The 12,906-nt window shown below is 36.8% G+C and overlaps 1 protein-coding gene across 1 annotated transcript; it reads left to right on the top strand.

Annotated features, from left to right (window-relative positions):
* Positions 1-9,035: 9,035 nt before the first annotated feature.
* Positions 9,036-11,906, top strand: LOC121940814 (tripartite motif-containing protein 16-like). Its single transcript, XM_042483497.2, has one exon. It carries the CDS (start codon positions 9,686-9,688, stop codon positions 11,351-11,353), a length of 1,668 nt encoding a protein of 555 aa, XP_042339431.2. The 5' UTR covers positions 9,036-9,685; the 3' UTR covers positions 11,354-11,906.
* Positions 11,907-12,906: the final 1,000 nt, after the last annotated feature.

Below are 12,906 nucleotides of genomic sequence, written 5' to 3'. Positions count from 1 at the left end.
ATAAAATATAATAATATAAATAAATATAATAAATAAATTATATATATATATATATATAATTTTAAGAAACTTTATAATAAAATGCAATAACTTCACCTTTATGCACTGCAGAAGAATTAAACTCTGTCCAGCCATCATCTGGTTCCTGCTGATCATACTACAACACGTTTGATTTTTTTTTTTCTTTTCATAATTTTATGGATTTTTTATTAGAAATAAAATGTAATAACTTCTCTTTTATGCACTGTAGTGTCACCAAAATCATTGCAGCCATCAACTGGATGCTGTTGATCATACTACAACACTTGGTTTGATATTAAAAACATTTTTTCATAATTTTATGGAATTTTTATTAATAATAAAATTTAATAACTCCACTTTTATGTACTGTAGTGTCACCAAATTTACTGCAGCCATCAACTGGCTGCTGCTGATCATACTACAACTCTTGGTTTGATATTTTTTTTAAAAATCATAATTTTATGGAATTTTTATTAATAATAAAATTTAATAACTTCTCTTTTATGCATTGTAGTGTCACCAAAATCACTACAGCCATCAACTGGCTGCTGCTGATCATACTACAGGTCTTGGTTTGATATAAAATATTTTTTCGTAAGCGAAAAAGGTGATGTCATTGCTGCCTCAAGGACACTGTTTAAACCAATCACACAAGGATACAAAAGTGTGATGAAGCCACTAGCCAATCAGGAAAAACTTTCAATTAAGCTCTACCTCAGATCTTTTCAGTCTGCATAACCTGCAGATCACCATGAAGGAGAAGATGGCATTGGATTTCTTGGAATTTTTCCCCTTCAGTTCAGTTTCATCTTTATGTGTAAGTAATTTTATGTTTTTTATTGGAGTTGTGCTGTGCTGTGCTTGTCTACCTTTTGGAATCTGAAATCTTGACAATATTTACGTAAGTGAAATGTTACTGAATCTCCAAATGATTTTTAATGTAAATGTATTCCAGAAATAAATCTAACTTTAACCTCATGTTGAAATATTATGTAAATTGCCAAATAAGAATATTAAATTTTGTAAATCTGAAATGTAATATTACGTTTAGTTCGTAGCTATGTATTGATACTTTAACCTTATCTTGCATTTCTTGATATGACATTCCCATGTGTTTTACTGCATCTTTCCATATTGGACCCCTCACTTTATCCTGATAAAAACTTCTAGCTTTGCTTGTCTCATTTTCACAGGGTTAGGTGCAATGTTAAGACAATGGGACGAGTTAAAAAAGGAACCAAAGCTCATAGAAAAGACCTATGGGCAATGGCAGGAGGAATGGAAGCACTGGCCAGAACAATGAAGAGTGCTAACATTGCAAACAGGGATACCAGTTATTCCTCAAAAATATGGTCTGAACTGTCTACAGCACTATTTGGTCAGGATAATCCAAAAAACTGTCACTGGCTCTGGGTCATATGGACCAAAAATCGTAATGGAGTGAGGGATTTAGTCAACAAACAACAGGAATTGAATGAAGCTGAAGTAAAGGAACAAAAAAAAAAACAGTTTGTGAGACTAAGGAGCCATTAATGAGTCATAGTGAGGCAGGTAAGGACAGTGGGACAGAGAAAAAAAAAAAATCAAACCAAGTGTTGTAGTATGATCAGCAGCATCCAGTTGATGGCTGCAATGATTTTGGTGACACTACAGTGCATAAAAGTGGAGTTATTAAATTTTATTTCTAATAAAAATTCCATAAAATTATGATTTAAAAAAAAAAATCAAACCAAGTGTTGTAGTATGATCAGCAGCATCCAGTTGATGGCTGCAGTAAATTTGGTGACACTACAATGCATAAAAGAGAAGTTATTAAATTTTATTTTTAATAAAAATTCCATAAAATTATGATTTTTAAAATAAATATCAAACCAAGAGTTGTAGTATGATCAGCAGCATCCAGCTGATGGCTGCAATGATTTTGGTGACACTACAATGCATAAAAGAGAAGTTATTAAATTTTATTATTAATAAAAATTCCATAAAATTATGATTTTTAAAATAAATATCAAACCAAGAGTTGTAGTATGATCAGCAGCATCCAGTTGATGGCTGCAATGATTTTGGTGACACTACAGTGCATAAAAGTGGAGTTATTAAATTTTATTATTAATATAAATTCCATAAAATTATGATTTAAAAAAAGATATCAAACCAAGTGTTGTAGTATGACCAGCAGCATCCAGTTGATGGCTGTAGTGATTTTGGTGACACTACAGTACATAAAAGAGAAGTTATTAAATTTTATTCTTAATAAAAATTCTTAAAATTATGATTTTTAAAAAAAATATCAAACCAAGAGTTGTAGTATGATCAGCAGCATCCAGTTGATGGCTGCAATGATTTTGGTGACACTACAGTACATAAAAGAGAAGTTATTAAATTTTATTATTAATAAAAATTCTTAAAATTATGATTTTTAAAAAAAATATCAAACCAAGTGTTGTATTATGATCAGCAGCATCCAGTTGATGGCTGCAATGATTTTGGTGACACTACAGTACATAAAAGAGAAGTTATTAAATTTTATTATTAATAAAAATTCTTAAAATTATGATTTTTAAAAAAAATATCAAACCAAGTGTTGTATTATGATCAGCAGCATCCAGTTGATGGCTGCAGTAAATTTGGTGACACTACAGTGCATAAAAGTGGAGTTATTAAATTTTGTTATTAATAAAAATTCCATAAAATTATGAAAAAATGTTTTTAATATCAAACCAAGTGTTGTAGTATGATCAGCAGCATCCAGTTGATGGCTGCAATGATTTTGGTGACACTACAGTGCATAAAAGAGAATTTATTACATTTTATTTCTAATAAAAAAATCCATAAAATTATGAAAAGAAAAAAAAAAATCAAACCAAGTGTTGTAGTATGATCAGCAGGAACCAGATGATGGCTGGACAGAGTTTAATTCTTCTGCAGTGCATAAAGGTGAAGTTATTGCATTTTATTATAAAGTTTCTTAAAATTATATATATATATATATATATATATATATATATATATATATATATATATATTATAAAACAAGCGTTGTAGTATGATCAACAGAAGCCAGTTGAAGGCTGCAGTGATTTTGGTGACACTACAGTGTATAAGACTGAAGTTATTGAATATCTGTGTAGTGTTTCTCTTCGCTGCTGTAGCGGTTTTGCAATTTGCAGACGGTCCCTATCCACTCGTCTCACAGCCGGCTGCTCATTGACACCAATGTTATTTCTGCAGCTTGAAAGACAGCTACTTTCGATAAAACTGGGCTTGTAGCACATTGTCTACCTTACAACGATGGGAAAGAGGCCTCGTTTATGTTTTGACAACGTATCACTAATGAGTTATTGATGCCGGAAGTCCGAATCTGTGAATATCTTTCCAACTTTACCGAACTATATCTTTCCAACTTTACCGAACTAGAGATTGCTTCTTCTGTGGATGTGTGTGTTACCAGCGCTACCTTTAACTCCCTACTGACAGCAGCAAATGAAAGAATTGAAAGGAAACTGAAATGCAGCTTGAACACAATTTATTAAGAAAATAACGCCCTCCCAGAATAAAAATACAAGCAAAAAACATTAACTGCAGGAATGTGTACTTAATAATCGTCCTTGTTGTCCAACTTAAACCACTTTCCCTTATGAAAGTAATCTAATGCTCAAAATAAACATTCAAAGTCCACGTTTCGGAATGCAAAAATAGGAAATCAAATAAAGTAATGCATTACAAAAAAAGGAAAAAGATCCCCAAAAAAGGAATGATACTCAGCGGGGGGATCAGGAAGAGACAGTCCAGTCTTCAGTCATGAGTTTGCTCAGTGTTTATGGTCCTCCACACACTCTTGTTGGAGTTCAGCCTCCAGCCGCTCGAGGAAACAGCATAAAAAGAGACAGTAGAGGGCTTTCTCCACAGCAGGCTGCCCGGCTTCCACCTCTGTCTTCTGTTTCCTCCTCTGCTGACAAAAATCTAAATCCCCTCCCCAAACAACTCCCTTGTCTTTGTTCTCAAAGGCCACGCCCCCTTCACCTGTGTGCAGCAGCACACCTGAGCAGAGTCAGCTAGGTGGAGACAAGATACAGCAGGGCTGAGAGGGAGCTACAACATTTAACAGCTTTTTATTTCAAGCTTATTTTACTTATGAACCCTCAAAGAAAACCATGTATATGTCTCTGCCCTCATCTTTGTGGCGGCGTCACAATATGAGAGTATAACTGAGGCAGTTTTCCTCCTGAAACACCACAAAGTCCAGAGTTCATGTTCAGAGCAGAACAACATTTGTCAGTCAGTCTCTGTCCTTCATATGTTCTCATATCACCTGCTCAGGAAATATTTCCCTGCTAGGAACAAATAAAATAAAATAAACAAATGAAAATAAAAACAAAAAAAATGGGAGAAAATAGGAATAAAGATATGAATCAAACTATTTACGTGCAAGGCTTGTTGAGTTCTAATATATTTCAGTGCTTTTTTTTTGTTGAAATTTAACAACTCATTCATAAAGACAAGAAACTTTGGTCTGGTTTTGTTATACATATTTTCCCTTTTTGTGTCCTCCATTAAAACACCAGATTTAATGAGCTCATATTTTAACTTTGGAGCATCTGAGGCCTTTTCAGAGACCCAGTTTTGAAATGATCCCCAGAAAGATCTTTTATGTTCACAAATAAAAAACAGACAAAATACAGTTATTTTTCTCGATGTTAAATCTTTGTCTTAGAAACTCATTACAGGGGTAAATGTCATTTATTAAAATGAGTTTCTTTGGCTTTAGGAGAAATTGGAAGAGAGAGATACCCAGTTCTTATTCTTCTTATTTTTTCCTCAGGTCATTGTTTTAAGAGATTTTTCAGTGATAGAGGAAAAAGTACTGAAGTGAGAACACCTCTGATAACTCTGTTTGTACATTTCTTCTCTGTAAAATTGACTTGGTCTATGAGCAGTTTGGACAATTGTGGAATGATACTATCGTATGATAACATGCCTTTTACAGAAAATGCTTTTATAACTGTTTAAAATGTCTTTTTTGTACATTCCATATTAAATTTCCGAATAAATTCATCATATCCGAGAAGATTTCCTTCTTAATCCATTATATGTAAGATAGACCAGATACCTCTCTCCAAACACTCACAATAACATAAAGATTTTCTGACACGTCTGTTGTTCCATATGGGGGAATTATGAGGGGTAAAATTATGTCTATAAGCCAGTTTCCAGTTTAAGAGGACTTGCTGACGAAACCTTGACAGCTTAATGAGTAGTTTAGAAACGCAAAAGTCACATCTCAATAGAAAATGAATCCCGCCACATTTACCAAATATTTTAGAAGGAATATTGAACCAGAATCCACTGTTATCACGCATGAATTGTTGTAACCACTTGAGTTTTAAACCCCCTTCTTTAATGACTTAACCATATCACCTTTTCTAACAACGTGATGTTTGTTTCTCCAGGTAAAATTGAAGGTGATTTGATTAATTGATTTAATTAATCTGTTAGAGACAGCTGATGAAAGGGCAGGGTATAGTATTCTAGAGAGTGTTTCAATTTTAGTTATAAGAATACGTCCAAAGATTGTTAGATCCCTTTGTAACCAAGACAAAAGTATAGACCTGCATTTCTTTATAACAGACTCAAAATTCAGTTCTTCTCTAGCTTTCATATCTTTAGTAATAATCACTCCTAAGTATCTGATCTCCTGTTTAACAGGGATTTCATATAAGTCTATCAAAGGCTGGTCATGTATAGAGATAAATTCAAATGTAGCCCAGATGCCTTTGAAAAACTCTCTATTTTCTTAATTACAAGAAGGATCTGTTCTGAACTTTTAAAAAGGTTGGTGGTGTCATCAGCTAGCTGAGTAACAGACAAATGATTACCTAACACATTTAAGGGTTCTATATCTGGGCAATGTTTTATATGAAAAGCCAGTAACTCTGTGGCTAAAATAAATAATAAAGGAGAGCAAGGACAGCCCTGCCGAATGCCTCAGTTAACCTCAAATCTTTTAGTTGTACCTTGAGGAAGTGAAACAGAACTATTAATGTTGTTATAAATCATATCAATTATCTTCATTAATTTGGGACCAAAACCAAAATATTTCATTGTTTTCAAGATATATGAGTGTTCAACAGAATCAAAAGCTTTTTCACAATCTAAAAACAAAATAAAACCTTTGTCTTCAATAAAGTAATTATAATAAAGAAGGTCAAGAACCAGCCTAATATTATTGTGTATAGATCTGTCTTTAAGAAATCCAAAATTGAGTCTCAGTAATTATCTGATCAAACCCTGTTCTCAACTCAACCTTTTAGCTAAAACAAGAGTAAATAACTTATAATCTGCATTCAATAAGGTTATTGGTCTGAAGTTATCAATGCGCCTTTTATCCTTACCAGGTTTAGGTAGTAAGGTAATAGTTGCTTACTTCATAGTTGACATTAAACCATTATTGTCAATACGTTCTTTTAAAGCATTAAATAATAGATCCTTTATACACTCCCAGAAACATTTGTAAAAGTTTGAGGTTAAACCATCCTGACCTGGGGCTTTGTTTACTGACATTAGTTTTAAAGCGGTATCCAACTCCTTTATGTTAAGTTCAGAATCACATATTTCTCTAAAATCTCAACTTCATTTCTTGAAAGTAATAAGCAACATATTCCCCAAATTAATTGATTCCTCGTCTAAATGAGAAGAAGTGTATAATTTAGAGTAGTATATCTTTAGTAATAATCACTCCTAAGTATCTGATCTCCTGTTTAACAGGGATTTCATATAGGTCTATCAAAGGGTGGTCATGTATAGAGTTAAATTCAAATGTAGCCCAGATGCCTTTGAAAAACTCTCTATTTTCTTAATTACAAGAAGGATCTATTATGAACTTTTAAAAAGGTTGGTGGTGTCATCAGCTAGCCGAGTAACAGACAAATGATTACCTAACACATTTAAGGGTTCTATATCTGGGCAATGTTTTATATGAAGAGCGAGTAACTCTGCGGCTAAAATAAATAATAAAGGAGAGCCTGGGTGTTCACCTGAACAATAAACTGGACTGTTCAATCAACACAACGTCACTTTACAAAAAGGGTCAGAGCAGACTATACCTGCTGAGGAGACTCAGGTCCTTTGGAGTGCAGGGAGCACTCCTGAGGACCTTCTTTGACTCTGTAGTGGCATCAGCCATTTACTATGGAGTGGTCTGCTGGAGCAGCAGCATCACGACTGCTGAGAGGAAGAGACTTGACAAACTTATCAAGAAGGCCAGCTCTGTCCTGGGGTGCCCCTTAGACTCAATGCAGGTGGTGGGAAAAAGGAGGATGATGGCTAAGCTGTCATCCATGCTGAAGAACGACTCCCACCCCATGCATGACACCCTGACTGCACTGGAAAGCTCCTTCAGTGACAGACTGCTTCACCCCAAATGTATGAAGGAGCGTTACCACAGGTCCTTCCTCCCTGCTGCAGTCAGACTGTACAACCAGCACTGCTCCCAGTAGACCACACACAACAATAACTGACTCCACTTGTACAGCTTAATACCACAAGTGCAATTTCACTTTCGACCATGCAACTGTGAACATTCTTTATTTAACTGTTGAGTTTCTCGGCGTTGTAAATACTGTATTTATTGTTTGTTTATGTCGTCCTCTGTGCTTATTTCCTTCATCTTCATCCTGCACGTTTTTTGTACTTATTTATTAATATAGTTTATTTTGCACAGTTATCTTGCTATTTTGCTATCCCTTTGCTGCTGCAATGTTGGAAATTTCCCCACTGTGGGACTAATAAAGGATTATCTTATCTTATCTTATCTTATCTTATCTTAAGTGTATAATTTAGAATAGAAGTTATGAATTTCCTCTGAAATTACTTTTGTGTCAGAGTATTCCCTGTCATTTATCATTAAGACATTAATACTGTTTCTTTCCTGTCTCCTTCTTTCAAGTCCAAAAAAACAAGATGTATTCTTTTACCTGTTGGGGTTTTGAGCATTGCCATTGAGGGGAGCTGCTGCTGCGTCGCCCTCTTCTGGACCTTTTGAGTATTTCCACCACAGAACTCGTTTTCACGCATTTCTCATAGAGAGCTCGATAAAACTTTATTTTGCTGGTCAGCACTTGTGTTATTTTTTCCCCCACTAAGGACAATCAAAGGACATCTCTTTTTTGTTCGTTTCTCAGGGACATTTCCTTTTGTTAGTGAACTGAAGACTGATTAATACCCTTTTGTTTCATCGACTTGGAGAGAAAAAGACTCAATTAAAAATATAAATATATTTTGTTGGGACAGTTCATGAATGGGATAATAAGTCTGTTTAAAACAGGGTGAAAATATTTTCTTTTACATTTTTATTTCATGTTATTGTCGACAAAAGGTTACATTTAAAGTTATATTATGAAAAGTTTTCCATTTGATAGGAGTACAAGTTTCTTTTGAATGAGAAGCTACTTTGTTTACTTCCTGGAAGTGATATGAGTTTGAATGTGCTTCTGTCCAGAAAATGTTTCATCGACTGGATCGATAGTAAACTGCTGCCAAACCCTGACGTCTTCTGCTCACTGGTTACATTTTCTGTCACTTGTGGCTTTTTAAAACCAACATTTTCTTTGTGCATTTAGTCATTAAAGCTGATTTATTACAGATAATTAAAAAAGGAGAAATAGGAACAATTCACTTGAATAAGTTTGGGTGTGAAGAAGTTTTGTTGAGTCGTGACACATTTTATTTTATATGTGGTTGATTCTTTACTTCTGCACTGTTACTATTAGCAAGCTGAGAGCTGATGTGACTCGTGTCTGTAAAGTGGAAACTCTTCTCTACCATCTTTCCCATGTGAGCTGAATGCAGCATCAGTGTTACAGGCTGAGATTGCTGTGAACAAAGTCACACACAGTGATATCTTTCAGTGTCTCTTTGCTGATGTTGTTTGAAGCAGCCAAAGGCTCAGCCAAGTTTTTCCACGTCTTCCTGCAGTGAACGTCACAGCAGCTTCACCGCTGAAATGTGAAAACTGATGCACAACACGAGAGGGCGCCTTCATCCTGCTCACCAGAGAGGAAGTTAAAACAACTCCACTCCGTTTGTCTGCTGTTTGACTTCAGAACATGATGTTACATCCATACCACTTCATTTATTATGACATTACAAGGTGTAACACATCATGGGTAGCACCTCTGCAGCAGCGATGAAGTTCTCTATTTTTCATTCACTGCGTTTGACTTATTGTAATAATTACAAATGTTAATCAAACTGCATTTTAGGAGAAGAGAAGAGTGAAATCTGAAAACTGGGGAGCCATCTCCAACCCCACAGATACCAAGAAGAATGAACCAACTAAAAGTTGCAGTGAGCAGTGTTTTTAAAGGAGAAATGAGGTCAAACAAGTGTTAAACACACAGTGTCTCTCTCACACCGCTGCTCTTCCTGGAATGAAGCAAAAGCTTGATCAGCCCTCCCTCCTCTTCCTGCTCTCAAACTCAGCCAGCTCCACTCTGTTCATAGCTTTCCTTCTTCCCTCCTCTTCAGATCTACACTTTCTAAATGGGTGTAACCAACATGTGTTGACGTGCGAGCTGCACAGACTCATGTTGTTGAGATCAGAGCTCAAACTGCTTTCACTTGTGAGAAAGTGAAACTCAGACAGTCTTTGTCACTGAGAGGTGAAATGGCGCAGAAAGGAGTTCAGCTGGACCGCGAAACCTTCTCTTGTTCCATCTGTCTGGACCTGCTGAAGGATCCGGTGGCTACTCCCTGTGGACACAGCTACTGCATGAACTGTATTCAAAGCTTCTGGGATGGAGAGGATGAGAGGAAAAAGTACAGCTGCCCTCAGTGCAGGCAGAGCTTCACACCGAGGCCTGTCCTGCTGAAAAACACCATGTTAGCAGTTTTAGTGGAGGAACTGAAGAAGACTGGACTCCAAGCTGCTCCTGCTGATCACTGCTATGCTGGACCTGAAGATGTGGCCTGTGATGTCTGCACTGGGAGAAAACTGAAAGCTCTCAAGTCCTGTCTGGTCTGTCTCGTCTCTTACTGTGAGAAACACCTCCAGCCTCATTATGATGTAGCTCAGTTAAAGAAACACAAGCTGGTGGAGCCCTGCAAGAAGCTCCAGGAGAACATCTGCTCTCGTCACGACGAGGTGATGAAGATGTTCTGCCGCACTGATCAGCAGTGTATCTGTTATCTCTGCTCTGTGGATGAACATAAAGGCCACGACACAGTCTCAGCTGCAGCAGAGAGGACTGAGAGGCAGAAAGAGCTGGAGGTGAGTCGACAAAACATCCAGCAGAGAATCCAGGACAGAGAGAAAGACGTGAAGCAGCTTCAGCAGGAGGTGGAGGCCATCAACCGCTCTGCTGATAAAGCAGTGGAGGACAGTGAGAAGATCTTCACCGAGCTGATCCGTCTCATGGAGAAAAGAAGCTCTGATGTGAAGCAGCAGGTCAGATCTCAGCAGAAAAGTGAAGCGAGACGAGTCAAAGAGCTTCAGGAGAAGCTGGAGCAGGAGATCACTGAGCTGAAGAGGAGAGACGCTGAGCTGAAGAAGCTCTCACACACAGAAGATCACAACCAGTTTCTGCAGAACTACCCCTCACTGTCAGCACTCAGTGAATCTACAGACTCATCCAGCATCAACATCCGTCCTCTGCGCTACTTTGAGGACGTGACAGCAGCTGTGTCAGAAGTCAGAGACAAACTACAGGACGTCCTGATAGAGGAATGGACAAACATCTCACTGACAGTGACTGAAGTGGATGTTTTACTGTCACCACCAGAGCCAAAAACCAGAGCTGGATTCTTAAAATATTCACGTGAAATCACACTGGATCCAAACACAGCACACACACAGCTGTTATTATCTGAGGGGAACAGAAAATCAACAGCAATGAAAAAACAACAGTCTTATTCTCGTCATCCAGACAGATTCACTGGATGTCATCAGGTCCTGAGTAGAGAGAGTCTGACTGGACGTTGTTACTGGGAGGTGGAGTGGAGAGGAGGAGTTTGTGTAGCAGTCGCATACAAGAATATCAGCAGAGACAGGGGGAGTGAATGTGTATTTGGATTCAATGACAAATCTTGGGCGTTACAATGTAAAACCAACAGTTATAAGTTTTGGTACAACAATGTCCACACTCCTGTCTCAGGTCCTCGGTCCTCCAGAGTAGGAGTGTACCTGGATCACAGTGCAGGTATTCTGTCCTTCTACAGCGTCTCTGAAACCATGACTCTCCTCCACAGAGTCCAGACCACATTCACTCAGCCGCTCTATGCTGGAATCTGGTTTTGGTATTTTGGAAACACTGCTGAGTTGTGGAAACTCAAATAGACAGATGTCATTTTAAGAGACGGCAGGTTAAATTGTGTGTTTATGATCTGAAACATATTTTGTGTCCATGATTGTTTCTGAGAGCTGATTTCTCTTTTCATGTCTTCACTGCACAGAGATCACCTGTCAATCAAAGATTATGGGCGGTACTTAGACATCTTGTCATTAGTTGCTGTGTAAATGTTTGAGTTTCTTAAGGTGGCGCTCCTTCCTGTGTCTGTTTAGCCATGGAGTCTGTCACTGCTCACCATGATGTTTGTCTCTGGATGGAAATGTTAACTTCTCTGTGCTCAAAATATTTGATGATTATTTGTATTGTTGTATTTGGAATCAACAGAGCTTCTTTTATTGTAAATAAGTTTGGTCTGTTTTTGTAAATCTGTGTAAGAGATCTATAATTGCATTGACATGTTTTGGCAGCTCAGACGATGTACATATGAGACACTATGATGTATTGCAAACATTGCTTATTTACATCCTGTCAGTCAACAGATTTGAGTGACGGGATGTGAACAAACTGAAGGTTTTCATGATGAATAAAGAATTGAAAGTATTTCCTGCTTGTCTTCATTTCAGTGTCGTGTGTGAAGACGATGGTGAAAATGTGAAACTTATATCATAATAATCAGCTTAGTTTTGAAGCTTAGTTAGAATTTGAACTCAACTGTGGAAACTTTAACTTGGTTCAAGGAGGGAAAGTAAAAATAATGGCGCTACCTTTAAAGACTACAAATGCATCAAAATCAATGTTGTTGCTAATCTTCGATTTTAACAAAAACCCCAGCCTCCCCTCATTTGTTACATAACATTTTTGCATGTGTAGTTTCCATGAAAAGCAGTGACATCATGAAATCAGACTGGCATTTAAAGAGTTAAAACATATATTATTTTTATGACAGTTTTTGGAAATGGCCATTCTTGTCCTTAATGGCCTTAAAGGGTATTACATTACATTGTACTGTGTACAGTGTATTATAGGCCCATTACAAAAAAATAAATTGTAATTTAAAAATGTATCAAGAAAAAAACCTTCTTATAAAAATCATGTTTTTGCACCAACACAGCCAAAATTATCGGAAAAAGACGTGAAAAATGAACCATTTGGACAAAAAAGTCCATAATGATACCAGAGGGTTAACTTGGTTAAAGGAGGGTAAGTAAAAATACTGGCACTACCTTTAACTCTCACAGCAGCAAAAGAAAGTACTGAAAGGAAACTGAAATGCAGCTTGAACACAATTAATTAAGAAAAAAAAGCTCTCCCAAAATGAAAATACAAGCAAAAAACATTAACTGCAGGAATGTCTACTCAATAATCATCCTTATTGTCCAACTTAAACTCCTGTCCGTCATGAAAGTAATCTAATGCTCAAAATAAACATTCAAAGTCCACGTTTCAGAATGCAAAAATAGGAAACCAAATAAAGCAATGCATTACAAAAAAATGGAAAAAAGATCCCCAAAAAAGGAATGGTACTCAGCGGGGGGATCAGGAAGAGACAGTCCAGTCTTCAGTCATGAGTTTGCTCAGTGTTTATGGTCCTCCACACACT

This window comes from Plectropomus leopardus, chromosome 12, assembly GCF_026936395.1.
Source record: "Plectropomus leopardus strain MGB_pleo_1.0 chromosome 12, ASM2693639v1, whole genome shotgun sequence".
Taxonomy (NCBI): domain Eukaryota; kingdom Metazoa; phylum Chordata; class Actinopteri; order Perciformes; family Serranidae; genus Plectropomus; species Plectropomus leopardus.
This window is presented reverse-complemented; position numbering and strand designations above follow the sequence as displayed.

Coding starts and splice junctions, on each gene's coding strand:
- LOC121940814 (XM_042483497.2), top strand. CDS start 9,686: ATGGCGCAGAAAGGAGTTCAGCTGGACCGCGAAACCTTCTCTTGTTCC.